Below are 22,441 nucleotides of genomic sequence, written 5' to 3' on the forward strand. Positions count from 1 at the left end.
CAGTATCTCTTTGTAACGGCAGATTTCATAGGGCCCTTTGAAGTAAACAGTCCACCTTGATGTCTTCTCCTGCAAAAGCCATTGGGAAAAGATGGCGTGCAACTTCTAAAGTGAATCTGCTTTTCATATTGTGTAAACCTCAATAAATATTTGTCCATAATTTAGAAAGAGGTAAACAGACACAAACTTCTACACACAATAAGCTACCAAAAATGAACTGACTGCAGCTTAACCACAGCACTGGCAGTGCTCATAGGGATAGATTAAATCAAAAAGTACATTGACAATTTGCAACCCATGCCATTTTCCATTATTCAATCAAACGGAGGACAATCGCTGAAATATCTATTCAGTTTGCATACTTCACTTACACACCTCCTAGATTAAATAACACCAGGAAATTCTAAGAATCCTATGGCAAAGTGGTTTGCTGTGTGCAGGTGTAGTGGTGATGTGGGGCTCAGGAAGGATAGACAAAAACAGTTCACAGTGAAAACAGCAATTTATTTGGCTGGGTTGCGTGTCGGCAACTCTTAAATAATAGTAACGGACACTACACAACAATGTGTACTGCACCATTATTCAACCGGGTTCAGTCCCCAAATAATAAGACACGATACAAGCACACACACACACACACACACAACAGAACAAGTGCTCTAAGTTCAGGTGGTGAATTACAGTGAAGAAGTGCAGTCCGGGTTGCACACTGGCTTCTCACTACAGCTCCTGAATACTTTAGCTATCTAGCAATGACAAATACAACAATTACTAGACAGGACAAAACACTCACGGTTAATACACAGGGTTTTTCCTCATAGGTCTTTGCGTAACCATAACACAAGGAAAATATCGCTTGGCCACACCCCGATATACCTTCAGTCACCTTCCTGGATAGCCGACTACCACCTGACCTTGGAATGAACTGTCGAACCATCCAGTCCGGGGCACAATGTTCCTGTTATACAGCGCCCTCACAGGTGTGGAAGGAGATTGTTGACTCTGATTCATTCGCTCTCTGACACCAAGATGTGGATTGTGACAATGTCAAAAACTATGGTCAATGTTTTGTTTTTTTTTTGTATTATCAGTATATTTCTACCGTGTTAGTCATCTGTGCCATATAAGCATGACTGATGTATTAAGGCACTGGCAACAAAAACTATTCAATAAAGTTAATATAATGTACCAATGCCAAATAGTGAGTCGTGTGTAGGCAACAAAAAACACTGTTTGAAAAGTAGCTTGTGTTTTAGTAATATATGCTATGAAGGGTGATATTAGTTCATTTTGCATCTAATAATAATAATAATAATAATAATAATAATAATAATAATAATAATAAATAATAATAATTTATTTTATATAGCACCTTTCATTACAGAAATCTCAAAGCATTTTCAGAAAGATTAAAACAAACCTAACAACAGCAAACACATTAAAAAAATGTCAGTTGATAAAAATAAGTCTTTAGTTCAGATTTAAAAGCCTCAATAGATTCACAGTCCTTCAAATGTCAAGGCAGGTTATTCCCGAGACGCTGGGCCATAGAACAAAAGACCCTATCGTCCACAGTGCGCAGCCTTGTCCTCGGCACAAGCAGCTGGGCACTACTAGCAGACTGCAAACCCGCTGTGGCACATAATGACAGAGAATGTCCTTAAGATAGATTGGACCAAGGCTGTGTAAGGTTTTAAAAGTCAGCAGCAAGATCTTGTAATCGATTTTAATTTTACTGGCAAAAGATGCTAAGATTGGACATATGTGATCATGCTTTCTTGTTATGATCATGCCTACGAATTAGTTTTGAAGAGACACCAGAAAGCAGAGCATTACAATAGTCCAACCTTGATGAAATAAAGGCATGTATTAGTTTCTCGATATCAGGCACAGATAAAATATGTTTGACTCATAACTCCAAAATATCAGTACTCATGTTGCATACAGCTTTACAGAATGCCATGTATAATTAAAATGTGCCTGAGTCATCCTTAGAGAGAACCCATCCTCTGTTCAAGATCAATGTGGGAAGACATCAGGAGAACAAAATCATGAATCGCCATGCTTCTCTTCTCCTTAAAGTAACACAGAAGTTAATGATCTGTAAAGCAGTGTCTCAAAACAACAAGTACAGCCTGTGTATTACATTAAAGAATGGGAATATTTTGTATTAATTTTCAATGCAGTTAGGAGAAAATGAGTGCACTTAAAATATGTACTAAAAGAACAGATGCAATAGTTCAATGCAGTACAGTGCTTTAGTGTGAAGACTTTAAATGCTGTGGGAGTGTGAGAGAAGACGGAGTAGTTTGCACTGGCACAACTTCTTCAGCAATGGGGAAAGTTTATGTCCTGAAAGGTGGGAAACCTGGGACAACATCCAGCATATGGTGCTGAACTAACAGAAAGCATTTACAGGTTCTGGCTGGCCTTTTAATGCTTAAAGAGCTCTGTGATTAGTGTGGCTGATGCTGCGCTTTTTTTTACTCTTTGCCAAGTACAACATTTCCATTGGTGTTAATAACTTGGGGTTACAATAATATAAAAACAAAGCATTATCATTTGAGCGAAACAAATGTGTGCCTTCTACAACTAAATGATCACTCAAATGTAGTGTAGACGAGGAAGTGTCGTTTCATGAGAAAATCATTTGCCACATGTACACAGCTGAATTATTTGGTTATTCTTAAACTTGTGCAAAACAGAGGTTAGGGTTTGCCACAGTTCTCATCTGAATGTGATCTCTAGCACACTTGCTGTTGATTCTGCAACCCATACAGTAGATTTAATGAATGCAGATGCCTGAAACTTTTCAAGCGAGACATTTTTTGGGCAGCCCAGTTTCCATGTATTTAATTTTTTTTGCTTAATTGATTACTTCAACATTTGAGAACTTGACAGCACACTGCCGAGGCATGTTTTCAGGGAGACAGAAAATAAATACAAATAAATGTTGCTGCCACAGTGCATGATGGGGTAGCAGCAAAAGTGACACTAAAGCCGACACAATACCAGTCAAATTCCCATTCTTAATCCAGTATAGCAGAATAGACAAAACATAGTTTGGTAATTTATCATAATTGTAACAAATGTGCTCAGTTTATTTCAGTTATTATGCAGTGCTTGAGTTACAACCTCAGCTCAAGGTTCTCAGTGCCTTATTTCCAGCTGTACTATCAAAATGAGCAAAGCAAGGGTTGGCTTTTCAGGATAGGGTGATCAAACTTTTAGATTAAGTGCCAGTCAAATAAACAGAATATATCTTGGGATTGCATTATTTTAGGCCCTTAGGTTTATAAGGGTGTGGAACATCAGATTTCAAGTGAAAAAGCCCTTGAGAGGTGTGATCAGAACAGTCCCCCAAGTAATTAACAACAGACTTTGATGATTATAACCCACTTATAAGGAACAATAAGTCTTTGAACTAAAATCAAAATCATTTCTTGGACCTTATACAAACATGACCGGTCATAAGTCTAGGCCCTATGATTATATGTTCATAATTCCTGTGGGTGTACGTGCATGCCTAGTCTGTGATCCAAAGGAAAAATACTGAGCATGAAAAAATTTAAATCCTCATAGAGAACCACTCAGGGCACACAAACGTATTAAATAAAAGGCATGACTGCAGTAAAATAGAGGAACTAGTGACAGCAGTATCTGCAATTCACTTACAAGTAAAGGGATAGTTAGTGTGCAAAACTTTACTAATCGACCCAGTGCACTTGCAACTCTTAACCTTCCATCTAAACACACACATGTCCACAACATCATTTGGTCAGTCTTAATACAAATAAACCCCTCTAATTTGGTCGAGACAGTCCAGACATGCTTTCCTACAGTGCATGCTGTTTTGCTGCCACCAAGCTCTTCTGCAGCAACTGCCCTGCTGATTATAAAGCAAGCTTGAATCCATCCATCATGGTAAAGCTTGACCAGGGTTTATTTCTTTGGCCTGGAGGTACAATTCTCACCAAGTATTGTGTGTGTGTGTGTGTGTTTGTGTTTTTCTTGTGCAGAATGTAATCAAAATAACTTTTTTGAAATGCCAAAAATGAAAACACCTGGGGCTGACAGTGTTTGATAGAGATCTTTAACTGATGAAAAGCATTTCCAGAGAGAACAAAAACACTCACTGTACAAGTACAACCAACGTACAAATCACAAACCGGAGGACAACAACTTCCAGTCAGGGCACACAAGTCCACCAAGACATGGTGGGACCGCAATGCTGGGATTCTTGTGGCATTTGTTTTAATGCACTTCAGTCAAAACTTCAAACAGCCTCTCCCAGGCATGCCGGAATGAGAGTACCACCAGATGTGAAGTATATTAGTGGCTTTTTTAAGAAGCAGCTGCATAAAGCCCAAAAGACAGCGAAGCAGGAATGCCTGCCTCTGAAATGATTGGATGCCACAGTAATAAAAAAAAATGAGTTTAATTGCTTGCCGATCGTAAAACTACAAAAACCATTCATAAATGGTAAGCCAAGGGAGACATGTATATTTCCATCATGTGTATAGTATTAGTTGTCTAGGGGGGGTGGGGGCTTTGGGTATAAGTTTCAAACAGAATTGTTGCTCTTGAGAATATGATAGTGTGGGCTCAGTGCTACTTAAGACAAAATGACAATATTATTGTCTCCATGTCTCTAGTTGTTTGTGTAAAAACTACACACAGATTATTTAATTTTACATATTATATATACAGGACCTCCAACCCACCCCCACAAAAAAAAAAAAAAAAAAAAACAATAGAGCTAAATTTTGAAATACAGACTAACTTCACTATAACAAACCCCTGCTTTTAACGATCGTGTATCAAGATGGCTTGCAGGTGATGTCAGACTAGGAACATATATGGATACAGAATGGTAAGTGAATTGCATTGGTGTGCACATATAATAAACAAACAAACAGTTTTCACAAAACAAAAAAATCATCACGTTGGCCAAAATAAACATAAACTAACCCATAACAAGTATTCAGCACGAGTAGCAATTGTTATCATTTATATTTACAATCCTCTTTCTCCCATCTTTTTGCCCTGAACACCTAACCCTGAGAGTGATTCGTGCTCCTTTTATCTACAGCTGTGCCAGGATCCAATTGCTAATTAATCTTTCACTTGAATCCCATCACAGTCTGCACGTGAACTAATTGTGCACTTCCAGTGCCCACACTGAAATACCCACTTTAATCTGCACGTGAAGTGATTGTGCAATCCCCATGCCTAAATACAAATATACATTTTACATCACCCATACTACATAACCCACATTATACCCTGTGCACCAATACATACACACAAACAGACAATTACACACCACACAAAACATAAAACAGGGGTGGGACACCCTGCCACATACTGTCAAGCAAATTCATGGTTAAATTCATTGTAATATAGGCATTTCTCAGGTATTTAATTTTGTTGTCTGTGTGGCATGCTGTGGGGGGTTGGGTTGTTAACAACGATTTCAGTTTCACCGATACATTTTTAACCAGATCTACTACAAAGGTTGCAGATAAGGTACACAAACTGTTAACTCTTTGAAGCTTGCCTTCCAAAATGTTACCTGATTGTAAGGGGTCATAAAACTTACCAAGGCAAGCTATAGCTACAATGCAGTTGTATCATTTTTGTCTTAAACGTTAGTTAAAATGTTTTAAGAATCATTTTAATTACATAACTTGTGGACACAAGTTTAACAGTTATTTTAAGTAAGTTTTCCAATAAATCTGAAGTGTTTATTGTGTTTTAAATGAATATTATAAATTATTAACTATTTTTAAATATTATCCTCTGATTGTATTATGATGTGTTTTTTATGCTCTTAATCGTAATTTTGTATAGAGAATGAAACCGAAATTCATATGCTTCTCCAATAAATGTAACTAAAGTTATATTGAATAGGAGGTTTAAATGATAAATGTAAAATCCTTTGATAACAAAATAGATGGATACATTCCATTTCTAACGCATCATTTTTGTGTGACACAACTGTCTATCAAATATTATGAACCAATGGTAGGACCGACAAGGACTTGTTTACAGTACAAGGGAACGCCTACACATCATGTTATTTAAACTTAAAACAAGGATTTTCACTGTCTCAACTGGTTTCTCTACTCTCTGCTCTTCTCTCTGGACACTGGACTCTCTCTGGATTCTTGCTGGATTCGCTCTTTCTTCAGTCTCATCGCTCTCAACTCAAACTATGAAGTTCTTCGACAAAGACGCAATGATGTAATCTTCAAAGCTGTCCTGGAGAAGATGGGCTGTCTCTGGAATGATGAAAGCTTTTGCCTACAGTACAGACTTCACAGAGATACTGCACTGTGCTGCTGCACAGATAACTTCTACAGAGAGGACGGCCATGTTAAGAAGACTTTGTTTTAAACATCGCATCAACAGAATAAGTATCAAACTTATATTGTGTGTTTACAACTAACTCAACTGAAGCCATGATATTGATATCGTCACAATACGTAATGTGCGTCTATCCAATTAGATGCTGAACATTGTACATGAGCACTTAGCCACTTGGAAGCTGGGGCATGTATATATAAATGTAATGCATGACTAAACCGAACAATGCATGATGAACTATTAAGACTGCTTCACTAATGCAGAACTCTATGACCAGAGAGCACATCAAGGATTCTTATGAACATTTAACAATGCATTACTTTTCCTTGAATGTTTTATTTTGTTTCTTATTTATATAGATGTTTTTAACTATGAAGCCTAACCTTTATTCTTCTTCCTTTGAGAATATGAATAAATGTAATAATAATTTGGATTGTTAGGTTTATTTTTGTCTTATAACAATACACATTTATGATTGATTTGAAGTACTTAAACATACATAATATGAATGTTAATCTCTTTTCATCATGGATCTAGGGATAATTAAGCCAGAATCACTAGTTCTTATTGAGGTATTGTGTTTATTATGGTTAATAATTACATTAGGAGCTATAATATGTATTTTCTTTAATGGTAATTGGCAAGGACACAGTTGTTACATAAACCCTAGATATACAATGTAAATAAGCATGACAAGACCCAACAGCAAGAATCGATTTTTTCAATAGAAATTAGCCCTACTAAAATGATCATTTACAGCATCGACCTGGACACCACTATCTCGGTACTTTCTCCAGTGTGAATGTGTGATTCTCTCAGTGAAAACAAAGACCATGGTTGACCTTTTCAAAGATAAGGCTAATTCAAAGATAACCTGTTGAAGTGCGAATCATGCATGACGTATGCAATCGTTGCCTGCCTTTTTCACACAAACTGCAGCCAGGCAACGGGCATGAGGAGGCAACTGCACTGAGAAAAGCACAAAACATATGAAGGAATGTACGCTGGATATTTCTTTCAAGAGAAAGGACTATTCAGCATGCAAGTGTACATTCTTTCCTTTTTTATTTCTTTTAAACACACCATTTAAATGTTGATCAATGTGAAGTAATCTTCATAAAATTATTATACATTGGATGTTCAATTCAAACTGGGCATTTTTTCATCGAGTTACCTCACCTAGATCTAGCTGAGTTACCTTTTATTAAATTGAAGACATTGAGAAAAACTTCAATTCAAGATATTTGCCATTGAGGCGAAATGCATTTCCTGAACAAACCTGGAACATATTAGATAGCATATGTTTATGCTCTATGTAAGAGCTGTAAATAAATAAGCACTCATTACACTGAACTGCAACAATAACATAACAAATGAGTGGTTATACTCCAATATTGCATGATGAAAGGACCTGGTAATAAGTCTATGAGAAAAAACAAACAAAACATTTCTAAATAATGCATTATCTTCTTTTCTTTGGTGTGGGCAAAACTAACATTAGCCCTCCTTTAAGGTTTGGATATTGCATTTTGAAACAATGTTTAAAACAATATAAGCCTGTGTAGACATAGACTGGGACAGCCTGGCTACTCCCAGAACAAACTTCCACTTGACCTTCACTGTGCCCTTCAGGCTAAACAGGTAATTTCCTTTCTGATTATTCTGACTTGTCTCCTCAAATAATCTGACATTTAGTCTGAAATGTTAGTGTCAGTCCCTAAGGGTTTTAAAACCACCCCCCTACAATGCCTTTTATTAGCTTCACTTCACAGTATTTCCGCTGGTCACCTTTATAAAATCTCTGAAGATACAGTAGAAAACAGTGAATTGAACTCCACTTAATCATTCAGCTTTACAGTAACTATGGGACACGTGGTAGTTTATATATATATATATATATATATATATATATATATATATATATATATATATAAAGGTATAAACCACAACAGGCCATGCAGTTCCCATGATATATACCATGGCTGGGGTGGTGATAAGTGGCCCAAAGTGGTTTATACCACTTATAAACATGGCTACCTGTTTATATTTGTGGGAAGAAAAATAATTTAAATAATTAAGACAAAACCAGAAACATTTTGTATACATCCGCAGTGTAATATAGTACCAAATTTAATTTAATTTGCTTATTAAAAATAAATTGCGCATGTTCGTTTATTGTGAGTTTCTGTATTGTGTGCCATCTCACTAGAAACTAGAGGACTGATGATGATGGGCGGAGTTTCAAATGACACTAAGGAAGTAATGAGAGCAGCTGAGATAGAGAATGACGGCGGATCTTGAAGTGAGTTTGTGAACTCAATATGCGGGGCACAGATTCTAGTATGTTTTCATCCTTTTGAAGCTCAAAATATGTTTTTGTTAGTTGTCGGACACCCTCGCATCCAAGTTGTGCCAGATTAAGTTGACGATCGAACCAGACTTTATGCACCAATCCGACCACGGTGTCAGGAGACAGTACCTAAATTGCCAGCAGACGCTTAAAATCCAGGCCAGTAATTCGGGCGTCATGTCTGGCCTTGTCGTTACCTGGTTTTCTAAGAGTTTTCCTGACTGACAGGAATACACTGTTGCTGGTTTTAAACTCACTGTCAGCAGAGAGGTTAAAACTTCTACTGTAAAAATATGTATTTAATCCAGCTCAGCATTATAAAACTGGAGACTGAGTACTGCTCCTCAGTTGAACTTCTTGCACTGGCATAAAATCCCCTTATGTTATTGAGATTTTCTGGACTAATTTCCATAAAATAAATGTCCATATTTTAGTTTTCTTTAAATACATTATCCAGTCCATACTGTAGTTTTGTTTTTGTTTTTTAGTTTTTTTTTTTTTTTTAATTTGTTTTCTTCTGTTTCATTTAGCTGTTCCTCATCTACTGTTATGTGTCTACTCTTGCTGGTGCACTTTTATTTTATTTGTTTTTTTTTTCAGATGGACTGCTGTCTTCACTCAGAAAGTTGGTGTGGTACCAGTTATGTGGAGTTTCATCCTCAAATATATTAAAGGAAGTAAGTGAAATGCCACTCTTTTTTGGCTGTGGTTTTGTAACTAACAACAAATAAAATGGCAGTTTGTAATGGAATTTAGAATGTAGTGGTGCGTAGTGATTTATTCAGTGTGAAGCGGCTCATTGTTTAACTGTTTAACCAATCAGAGGTGGTTATTTTTCCAAGCCGTGTTTTATATATATATATATATATATATATATATATATATATATATATATATATATATATATATATATATAAATAAATAATAAATAAATAAATAAATAAATAAATATATATATATATATATATATATATATATATATATATATATATATATATATATATATATATATATATATATATATAAAGGCCGGTTATTATGGGAAACATGTGCTCATTAACACCAGCAACAGAGTGCGACCCCAGCGCGAGTTGCCAAGTTGCAATCACTCAAACATGCATACCATGCAACCAGATAGGCACTCCTATAAGCGGCATGCTGGTCATGGAGAATGAAACAATGTATCCAGAAAGGTGACGCAGATTTCAAAGCAAGTACTAGGAACACTCTTGTTTTAAACAAAGCACAGGTTTTCTTTTCAAGCCAAATGAATCTGAATGAAAGAGCAAACTGCATGAATGTATTTTGTATAAAACCAAGCACAACGTTAACCCAGGTTTTCCTGGACGTTTAAATCTGTGTTTTTGCTACAGTTCTGATTTCAATGGTCACCTAAATGAAGACTTTTTCCACCCATGGTACTGTTTTAAAGACTTTGGAACCATAACAATACGAGTATTGCATTACTGTTCTGTATCTTTGCATCATTCTCCAGGGTATAAATAGCTGGTGTACACATTAATTAAAACCACTGAAAACTAATTTTCAGATTTTTTTTTAATAGTATTTTTATATAGACACACAAGTAATCTTGGTATTATTGTAGAAGTTGAAATCTGCACTTAGTTCTTTCAATAAGGTGATGCAAAATGTTTGGCCATAGCTGTATTGGTCATTATTTGAACTTTTTCAAACATTGTACTTATTAAAATTGATTGCACACAATCTTTGGTTGATGACTTGCAAACAAAACTGGAATTTTATAATGATCAATACATTTGAATCCGGTCCTTAACTTATCGACTAGTCGGTGATCTCTAACAATAAAGGCTATTGATCTACATTCTTGGCAATAACCTTCCAATGGGTAATGGATGTACCACCCAGTCTGTAATTGTTGGGAATCCATCAGTTTGAGTAATAGGTGCTATTAGACTGGTACTTACATCGGGTCTTAGGCCTGCTGCAAGTCGGTAATATTTCTCAGCAGCTTCATTGAGACTGGCTTGTCTGGGAAAGGAAAAGCAACACAACATAAATTAATATCTTTTAAAATTATTTTTACATAGCAGATTCTGTAGCTACTTGTCCAAACCACTGCTTTCCATTGCACCTTTGGAAACACACAGACATTAAACAAAAAACAGGACACCACATTTGAAAGCATGTGATAAGCTGTCAAGATCCTGTTTGATTTATGGGCACCTAGCTCTGCCTGGTTATTTTCACATTTCCTGGATTATGACTGCTGACCTAGTCGCAACTTAATAGCCACTAAAGGGGCCATATCTTTATCATGATTAACAAAACCCCAAGTGGCATGTCACATTTCCAATTCAGGTATTCTACTGAAGTTTGAAAGAGGGTTTATATTATGTATATATATTATATATATATTACACATAATATATATTAATATATAAAAATATATAATATATATATATTATATATAATATATATATTTCTCCGTAAATAAGAACGTGAAGGTTGTACTTTCAAGGGTACTTCTTGCACTTCCAACATGAAAGTTCCCATGAAAGTTGAAACGTCAAGTCGAAGTACATTTTCCCATAGAACAATGCTATAAATTTTAGGTTACGTTCCTGACTCTTTGGCCAGATAATATATTTTTACAAAAATGGCCCGTTACATTGTACTCATGCAAATATTTATTTAACTTTTTACACTTAGCCCGGTGGGTACTCGCATATTACTCAGACATCTATATGGCTTGTTTAAAAGTACAGACTAGGGGCTTTCCAATGTGTGTGTGTGTATGTGGTACTCCCCGCAGGAACTATGATTGCCTGAAGTTAAGCCCCTCATCATGTAACAGAGTTCACAGCTTAGGTTTTGTTTTGAGTCCATTGCTCTTATCAGACATTGTTAAGGGCAAATACATTCTAACAAAAAAAAAAAAAAAAAAAACAGTTACATGCATTTAAAAAAGTGCTAGAGTCAGGGCAACCACGACAGGTACTGCAGTTCAGACACAGAGTATCTGAACATGATGGCTCGGGTCTCGCCGTGTCGTAAGTGCCATATTGATATTGTAAAGTCGAAGCAGGGTAATAATGCAAAAGAGCCATGCCATGCATCGTAAGTCGAGGATCGCCTGTATGTATGTATGTATGTATGTGTATATATATATATATATATATATATATAGTGCCTTGCAAAAGTATTCAGACCCCTGACCAATTCTCTCATATTACTGAATTACAAATGGTACACTGAAATTTCATTCTGTTCGATATTTTTTTTTTAAAATACTGAAACTCAGAATCAATTATTGAAAGGTGTCATTGGTTTTATGTTGGGAAATATTTTTAAGAAAAAAAAAAAACTGAAATATCTTGCTTGCATAAGTATTCAACCCCTGTGCTGTGGAAGCTCCCAGTGTGCACCGATGAAAGAAATTGCCCTAACAAAAACACAATTACCTTACCATTGGCCTCCACCTGTGAACCATTAAAGTTGCTGTCACATTTTCTGGATAAAAACCCCACTGTTGAAGGATCATTGGTAAGGCTGTGAATCTGAAGGGAAATGAAGACCATAGAGCATTCTACAGAAGTTAGAGATAAAGTAATACAAATGCATAGATTTGGGAAAGGGTACAAAATAATATCCAAGTGTTTTGATATCCCAGTGAGCACAGTTGGATCAATAATCAGGAAGTGAAAGCTGCATCCCCCCACCCAGGCACTGCCAAGAAAAGGCCGCCCCTCAAAACTCAGCACTCAAACAAGAAGGAGACTTGTGAGAGAAGCCACAGAGAGACCAACAATCACTTTGAAGGAGCTACAGAGTTCAGTGGCTGGGAGTGGAGTAATGGTGCACCAGTCAACCGTATCAAGAGCTCTCCATAACACTGGCCTGTATGGGAGGGTGGCAAGAAAGAAGCCGTTACTCAAAAAGTACCATCTGAAAGCACATGTGGAGTTTGCCAGAAAGCTTGAGAGTGACCCAACAGTGATGTGGGAAAAAGTTTTGTGGTCAAATGAGACCAAGATAGAGCTTTTTGGCCAAAACTCATAGTGCTATGTGTGGTGCAAACCTAACACTGGCCATGCCTCAAGACACACCATCCCTACAGTGAAGTATAGTGGTGGCAGCATCATGCTGTGGGGATGCTTCTCATCAGCACGGACTGGGCATCTTGTTACAATTGAAGGAAGAATGGATAGAGTAAAATACAGGCAAATACTGACAAAAGAATCTGCTTCAGTCTGCTAAAAAACTGAAGCTTGGGAGGAAATTCACCATTCAGCAGGACAATGATCCCAAGCACAAGGCCAAAGGAACATTGGAGTGGCTCAAGAACAAAAAGGTGAATGTCCTACAGTGGCCCAGTCAAAGTCCTGATCTCAATCCCATTGAGAATCTGTGGCACTATTTGAAAATTGCGGTCCACATGCGTCATCCAACCAACCTGAACAACCTGGAGCAAATCTGCCAAGAAGAATGGGCCAAAATCATTCCGACACTGTGTGCAAAGCTGGTACATACTTACCCCAAAAGACTTAAAGCTGTTATTGCAGCGAAAGGTGGTTCTACCAAATATTAATGTGTGGGGGTTGAATACTTATGCAAGCAAGATATTTCAGTTTTTTATTTTTCTTTAAAATATTTCCCAACATAAAACCAATGTCACCTTACAATAATGGATTTTGAGTTTACGTGTTTTAAAATAAAATATCGAACAGAGAGAAATTTCAATGTACCATTTGTAATTCAGTAATATTAGAGAATTGGTCAGGGGTCTGAATACTTTTGCAAGGCACTGTATATATACTTGATTAAAATTTTTGACCGGTTAATTTTTGGGCATTAGTAGATTAAATTGGTAGATTCACCCCCGCACATTTTTAATAAAGGCAACGATCTTATAGTGCTGTCCTGCACAGTATTACAGTTTTCAAAAAATCAACAGAATCTAAAATAACACTTTTCAGGAACATGAAACAGGTAAACATCAGTTAAAACAACTCCCCTACCCATGCTCCACAATATAAACTAGTAAAAATCAGGACAAATAAACAGCCTGAACAGTAATGTAATATTATCAGTACTAACATCAATAAAACACAACATTATAGGTCACAGCTTGTGACAGTAGTAAAAGACATTTACTCACTTGAAACCATGCCAGGCCAAATAAAGGAATCGTGAAAAATAAATGCTGCACTGCACAGTCAACTCCGTTGAAATTGACTTGGTACATCCAACTTTAAGATAAAAACTCCTGTTTTTACCAACACAGTTTTAAAATGAATAAAGTCTGCTCTGATTGTAGTAAATGCAGACACATTTTTCCAATCTGGCAGCAGACACTAAGGATCGTTCTGGATGTTGTAGAAAATGTAAGAAGTGTGTGTGTAACAACAACAAACCACATACAAACTGACATGGGAATCCTTCTCATGCACATTCTTTCTCAGCAGGGATTGTTAGGAAATGGAGTTCAAAAGACCAGCCAAAAAACAAAACAAAACTAATTTAACATTTAAAATTAACCATGGGCTAATTAGACAATTAAATCGGAGCAGCCCTAATACACATATGTGTGTATATATATATATATATATATATATATATATATATATATATATATATATATACACACACACACACACACACACACAGTTGTTTGCATAAGTATTCATCCTCTGCAAAGTTTTCAGATTTTGTTGGCTAAATAGATAAATCAACTCAGGTGCAAATGATTTGTTTGAAAGATCACAAAATTAAAAGGTCACAATACACACACACACACACACACACACACACACACACACACACATAGACATACAGTGATTAGAAATTGGAGAAGAGCCTAACGCAATATTGATGTAATAAAAAAGAAAGCAGATGTAATTAAATATGTGCTAGTCACAAGGATGTGCCTCAGAAGATACTGATGTTTGACATCTCGGATCAATACCTTGCTTCTAGTTGTTGAATTTAAATGGTTGAATAAGCTTTTGGGCAAAAAACTAACTTTTTTAAAGTTATTCCTTTTTGACAAAATTCAATTATTAAAACGTATTAAATGGTATGTGAATATTTAGGGCAATAGAGACCATTGCTTTAAAATTATTGTTAACTGTATTATTGTAATGATGAAGTTCCCATACACTGCATATGCTGCTTCTCTAGATTGATTTCAAACAGCTTACAGATGGACTTTAATAATGTTGGAAAATGTCATATTAAAATAATTAGCTTGTGAATGATTCAAGGACAAAGTCTCAATGATGTCTGCCTTTCTAAAACTTTACAGTAATGTTAAAAACACTGTAATTATTAGAACACATATCTGAACGTGCGTTCCAATAAGATCAGTTCTCATTTAAAAAAAAAAAAAAAAAGCTCTTCACAAGAAACATATACTCTTCCATGCAAAATAAAGTCATCTCTCTATACCAGAGCATTAAAATTACCAATATTTGTATGCCTAGATTAGTTTCCATTAGTCATGAGGAGATACTATCACCTGGTTTATTTATCTACAAAGGTATTCCCGACAGTTTATTTTTGCATCTGCTTCTCCCTTTTACAGTTTTGTTTTTACCTTCCTAGTTCTCAGCAACAGTTATGGTCTTTTCCTTGAACTAGAACCCCAATCTTGGTGAGAAAATGCCTTCCCACATTGCATCAAAAGATGTGGAATTCGCTCCCTCTGGGTTTAAAGGTTTAAAGCTTCAACATGTTTTTTACATATTTGAAGAAGTTTGCTAAACCCAACTTCAAAAACCACTTCTATTGGAACTTCCTATGAGATGTTATTAGTAAAGCAAATGCATTCTGTAACCGCCAGCTTTTTCACGTGATGGCAGGCCAGTTTTGACCAGATTATAGTGTACAAAGAGTAACTGAAATGCATTCCAAGGCTAATACAATATTGCGTTGGATCTGTCATGTTACTGATATACTGTATTATGGTCATTTTATAAACTACGGAAGACTGCAGTAAACAAGCCACCATGAAATCATATTATTATGTACATACACTCAAATTATCTTTTAAAAACACAATAGTTCTTTTGTATTGCTTCTGACAGACACTAGAAAGGAAATGTTAATGTACTGTATTTATTCTTAGCAGATTCATTCCACTTTTTAAATAAATTGTAATCCAATCTCCTACAACAAATAATAAACAAACTGAGGACGTGGCTACCTAGAAATTGTCTTTATATTTAAAAATGACATCATTGAAGAATGTATAAAACACTAGAAAGGCGTTTGCAGGTACCTTTTATTAAAAGAAAAAAAATCATAAATATGTAGTGGCAAGGCAAAAGCTATGTGTGCTGGGGTGGGCAATAATGGATTGGCAGGGAGGAGGTTACATTGCTCCCTGTAAAAACATGTGGGAATGTGGCTGGGGCTGTGAATTAAATAAATCATAAAAAATTGCTTAGGATAGGACTGATGTTGGTGTTGGGGGTGGAGGTGTGTGTTCTGTGTTTCGTGTTGTCTTGTATTATTTGCGTACATGAGTGTTTTGTACAGACCTTTTGTTTTGGCATTTGTGCCTGTTTAATTTGCTTTTGTTCATGTCTGTTTAGTGTTCTGTTTATTTATTTATAATTATTAAACATGTGCTTTAGCAATTCACTGTACCTTCTGTGTCTCCCTTCCTGGTAAACAACAGCCGTGCCAGTCACAGCATGCTACAACAGCAAAGCTAATCATATACACAGTACGGCCCAGTTGTTAGTTCACAAATGCCACCTCTGCCAATCACCCATGTGAAGAGCTAATAGCCTCAGTTCCAGTGAAAATTTAAGACACCCAGCTAGAAATAATTACCGCTAAAAATTAGTTTATTGGCAGATTATGATTGCTTTATGCCCTGAAAAGGGCATTCCTGATTAATTGAACAGTATTGATTGCACAATCATTGCAAAATAGGTTAATGGCATACTTAACATTTCCAACTAAAGTAATTATGGCAGTGCACTACCTCATCGTTATACTGTTGGCATCCTAAGCATGTAACATATGCATCCGTTATTGCCAGAATATCAGCAACCCAGGTCGTCATCACAAGTTTTAGATGTTTAACGTTTTTCTTGGTATTTAACAATGAATCTATTCCTTTGCACTGTACAGGAGGAACACATTAATAGGAGAGGAGTGGCTATGCTGGAATACTGCCTGTAATCATATGTGACTGGAGATTTTTATGCAAAATTCCTAGTGCTATATTTTTTAGATTAACAGCACACTGTGCAATAAAGGATGCAATAAATTGATATGTTGTAGATGTTTTTGGGGGAGCTGTCAAGCAGACAATATTTAAACGCTGTATTATTCCTGGGGATCTTAGGATCCAGAAGTGTAAAAGAAAACTTTTAACTGTAAAAGTTACAAACGCTTCTAAATACAGGACTTTTACAAAAATATGCAAACAAACTAAAATAAATCACGTTTATTAATTTCTATTGCACACCACCATGATAAAATGTTGATTTTTTTTTTACTAGAATGGAGAACAGTGAGATCTAATTGCTAGTCATTTTCACTCTTACCCCTGATTTTTGCAGAACTTACATTTTCAGTATTGACTGATCTTGGAATATTTTCCTTCAAACCTCTAAATAAGTCTGCTTAGTCTGCTTTTTTAGACCTTATTGGACAATGATATGGGATGCAACTAATTAAAAGCTTCAGAAGTGTTTCAGGAGTGACTGGGTATATATACAGTTGTTGCTACTCTGGTTTAGAATGTACAGTAATCCAGCTGTGAAAAAGGACAAGAGGATGCTGCTGGTCTTGACCACATTCTGCTGTTTGGGGTTCTGCCACGGATGGTAGTCGTGCATTAAAAAAATGTGGCTTAAAGACTTCAACTCCATTGTTAAGCTTCTGGGGAGGGCATTTTGTCCATTACAGAGAAACATTGTGGTCCCTGTGTCCGATGTGAAATTTCTGGGCAGCTTGAAGGTTCTGGGTGGGACAACTTGCCCTGAAAGGAGAAAAAGTATATGCTTGGCAGCTCATTATCCTAAATGAAAACGGCTGTAAAGCCATGTGGGGGCCTTTAATGGCAATGGGGAAGAAATAAATTGGACAGTGAATAGAAGTCAATTTAAAAGGGCTTACAGACTGAGGGTTGTACTGCAGTCAATCAAGACCTATGTATTAAGAGCGCAAGCCTTTTCTTTTGTTGATGTTAATGTCACGGGGCTAGTTAAGGTCCTTAGGCCTGGTCGGATGTGGAAAATATACAAAATAGGCACAGGTGTTCAGGCAGGGTCTTTGTTTAATTTAGTGGTGGAAATACCAACTGGCTGTAATTATCTAAAGTGTGTCAGTCTGGAGACATGGAAGTGAGCCAATATTCTGTCCAGAGCACTAAAATTGCTCATGGTGTGCTTAGAATGATATACCTGTGTGAACAAATGGAAATGGACAAGTATGGGACTTTTCATAACTGTCCTGCGGGAGATTCAGATATGTTTAGGCTAAGGATAATACATTCCAGTAAGATGGGGGCCCCACCGTGAAGAAGATGTCACTAACAGATGTCAGAAAAGAAAGGGAAACTCCAAAGGAGATTGTAAAGCCTGTTGTCCTAGATGGGAACGTGACTACAGTACCGTAAAAAAGGATTTTCTCCCTGACTAATTTTCTGCATTTTTGCAGATTTTTGACACTGAATGTTATCAGATCTTCAACCAAAATCTAATATTAGATAAAAGGGACCCTGAGTGAACAAATAACACAAAATTTTGATACTTATTTCATTAATTTATTAAAGCAAGTTATGCAACATCAAATATCCTGTGTGAAAAAATAATCGCCCCCTTAGACTCAATAACTGGTTTCGCCACCTTTAGCAGCAATAACTGCAACCAAACGCTTCCTGTAGTTATTGATCAGTCTCTCACAGCGCCGTGGAGGAGTTCTGGCCCACTCCTTCATGCAGAACTGCTTCAACATTTGTGGGTTTTCAAGCATAACCTGCTCACTTCAGGTCCTGCCACAACATCTCAATGGGATTTAGGTCTGGACTTTGACTAGGCCATTCCAAAACTTTAAATTTCTTGTTCTTCAACCATTCTGATGTAGACTTGCTTGTGTTTTTCGGATCATTGTCTTGCTGCATGACCCAGCTGCGCTTCAGCTTCAGCTCACGGATGGATGGACATTCTCCTGTAGAATTCTCTGACACAGAGCAGAATTTATGGTTCTTTCAGTGATAGCATGTCATCCAGGTCCTGATGCAGAAAGCTTCCCCAAATCATGACACTACCACCACCATGCTTGACCGGTGGTGTGAGGCTGTTATTGTGGAATGCAGTGTTTGATTTTCGACAGACATACTGGGGCCCATGTTGGCCAAAAAATTCCAATTTTGACTCATCTGTCCATAGAACATTGTTCCAGAACTCTTGAGGATCATCCAGGTGCTTTTTGGCAAACTTGAGACGAGCATTTATGTTCTTCTTAGTGAGCAGTGGTTTCCACCTTGCTACTCTGCCATGAATCCCATTTTTACCCAGTATCTTTCTGATGGTGGAGTCATGAACACTGACCTTAGCCCAAGTGAGAGTGGCCTGCAGATCCCTGTACATTGTTCTAGGGTTCTTTGTGACTTCCTGGACGATTTTACACATTGCTCTTGGAGAGATTTTTGCAGGATGGCCACTCCTGGGAAGATTCACTACTGTCCCAAACTTTCTGGACAATGTGGGTCTGACTGTGGTTTGGTGGCGCCCCAGAGTCTTATAAATGGCTTTGTAACCCTTTCCAGACTGATAGGCATCAACAACTTTTTTTCCCCAGAGGTCTTCTGGAATTGCTTTTGATCATGGCATCATATGCCTCTAGAACCTGTGTACTGACAACTTCACTCTGATAGTAAGGGCCAAAGTTAGTCAGATTTATATTGGGCAGGGCTGGCCCAAATCACGCCTGATTGTTAACTAAAGTATTCAAACAGCTGACCCTAATTATCCCTTTAATTGGGTTGAGTTAACTAGGGGGACAATAACTTTTTCACACCTGAAGATTGCATGTTTGATTACTTTGCACACCGAACAAATGAAAGAAGCACCAAACTTTGGTATCATTTTTTTTTTCTCTCAGACTCCCTCTATATACTACTACAACTCACAAAAAGATCTGACCAAATTCAATGTGAAAAATGTGCAAAAATGCAGAAAATCCAAAGCAAGACTTTCATTCCTGACTGAATGAAAAAGGTAGAGATCTCAGAGAAGACAGAAGAAGATGGAATCCACCTTGACTCAAAGAGCGACCTGTGTCTGCTCCAATTAAGTTTTTCTTTTTTTAGAATTACCATATTGAACTTTAGGTGAACTGATTAGGTGATGTTCTGCTTAAATCTTATAACATAACAAGCCTTCTGTTAACTAAAACCATTGTTTTTTTGAACTTACAACATAACACACTTATTGTTGCGGTATGGTGATATTCTGAATTGAGAATTGGTCTGTGAATTAACATATAACATACTTTTTGTTAACTGCCCTGGTACATTGATCAAGTAATGATGTTTAACCAGGATTGGATTAAAAAGAAATTAGAAACATTTAGATGTGTCAGCCTGCTAAAATTATTACTCTTGTTAACGTGCTGAAAAACTAATTACTAATATAAACCAGTTTAACATATTATATGTATTTTTAGCATGCTTTCAGTAATGCAGTATACGTATATCAGCTTTCAGATACACTAGCCACACAGCATGAGCAGATACAGTGATGTCAATTAAGATGAGTTCGCAGCTGTCCGACAAAAATAAATACTAGTCAGACCCCACAAAAATTGATCTCAGCCGGAGCTTGTGACTTGCTGAACCCAACCTTTGCAGTCTGCATAGAAAACTAACCTGCTTGACATCACCTGGCCAATCTGAATCAATTATTCCTCAGGACAAGGGTAAGCACTATTCCCTGCCTGAAATATAGGTGTCTTATACAGGTAGAATATGCTAACACTGTTAGTTTTAAAAATGTAGATAAGGTTATTGCACATGTCTGAACAACATAGTACAAAGCTTAAAGAATATGACTGTACTCTTAAAGAATATGACAGTGCTTTTAAAGGAAAGGACTGTGTTTTAAACTAAGATGGTTTTTAAATTATTAGTGTATAATAAACATAGTCTCCGTATTATTGCCATGAATTTTTTTTTTTTTTTTTTTTGTTCTTCTTAAAAGGTCTATCAGGTTGCTTAAACTAATTTCACTTGAGCCTAGCACACAAATATATAATCCACCAGGAGCTGTAACCCCCCTGTGCCTACCCCCTGCTCTTGCTTTACATGCCGTTTTTTTAGGGTGAGAAATTCTCTTTCAACATTTAACCTAATTAATATTAAAATATGGGAGTTTATAAGTAAATGTTTGTCAGTGTTCCAGTTTGACCTTGTGTGACTTCTGATACTGTTCAGTTTTTTTTAAAGATTTCGGATTGTGTTGAATAACTACAAGTGCAGCTTTGCCTTATTTGGCCACCGAAAGAAAAAGTGACGAAGAAGAACGGGGTGAACAAAATATAAATGTGGATTTACAAATATACTTAAGGTGGATAAAACACACACACACACACACAAACACACCCCCAGTTAGGAGAAACACATTAAAGTAATATTTAAAAGCCTTGTTTTTAAACATAAAAAGTAACATTCAGTAAACCCAATATCCACTGGATAAAACGCCTACCTTATATAAAATTAGCACCGCTGTGTAATTACAATATCTCAGTTTTGTCTCTAAAATATATATTGCTTGTCTATGGTGCATTCTTTGTACTATAAAATGATACATACAGATAAACGTCAAACTGTTCCTGTTATACCATGCCCTCACAGGTCGAGAGGGAGATTGTTGACTAGGATTCATTCGCTCTGTCACACATTTATTATTTTAAAAAGAAGGATTCGTCTGACTATGATTTATTGAGTTTTGATGTTGGAATCAGTGTAACATTACTGTCAGTAGTCTCAGGCGAAAAAACTTTTTTAAAAACAGTCATGGCTGTACAATCCTAATTAATATTACAAGCTTGTGTAACTAGAGCTGCTGCTTGTCAGGAAGGCACTTATATTAACATTATATTAACTTATAGCACGATCTACTGGCAGTATCGCTTTGCCACTCTGTAGTGGAATGAAAACCACGACACCATCAAAATAATGTAAAGGTGCAGCACATGAATATCTGCAAACCAATTCAGAATTGAGGAAAGAGATGTGTGTCACTCAGTCTGATCCAACACAAACAATAACTCAGACAGAGTCATTTTTAAAGTAGCGCCATAGACAGAATGACACAAAATACAATATTAAGGTAGACAGTTGTGAATTTCAATTGCTGTAAATAAAACATAAGAATAAAATCAATAAATAACAACTGCATATACACAGCTGAAGTAAGACTTTTTCATGTTTTGTAACTTAGATTATTAATTAAATCACTTCCCAAACTATTAAGTATATTTGAAAAAAACATTTTATAAAAACTACCGTTTCAAACCCTACTGTGCATGTAGCCAAGGAGAACCCCAAGATCACTCCTATCAGCACTAGAGGGATTTCCATGAGCTGTTTCCGAAACAAACACATTAAGAGTATTTATTAAAAACTAAAGGGACTTCATACCAACAAAACAGTGAAATCCCCCTCTTGAAATTGCAACAACGATCGTAAGGTTCATTTTTGGACATTACTCCCTAAAA

General features: G+C 36.5%; 1 protein-coding gene across 2 annotated transcripts in view; it reads right to left on the reverse strand.

Moving 5' to 3' along the window:
• Nucleotides 1-22,441, reverse strand: part of LOC121318499 (protein O-mannosyl-transferase TMTC2-like) — a 157,989-nt gene that overhangs the window by 4,711 nt on the left and 130,837 nt on the right. For both annotated transcript variants that reach the window (XM_041255230.1, XM_041255231.1), the window contains one exon: nucleotides 10,666-10,729. In XM_041255230.1, coding sequence (XP_041111164.1) covers nucleotides 10,666-10,729 — 64 coding nt within the window. The remainder of the gene's footprint in view (nucleotides 1-10,665; nucleotides 10,730-22,441) is intronic.

Source organism: Polyodon spathula, chromosome 7 (assembly GCF_017654505.1).
Source record: "Polyodon spathula isolate WHYD16114869_AA chromosome 7, ASM1765450v1, whole genome shotgun sequence".
Taxonomy (NCBI): domain Eukaryota; kingdom Metazoa; phylum Chordata; class Actinopteri; order Acipenseriformes; family Polyodontidae; genus Polyodon; species Polyodon spathula.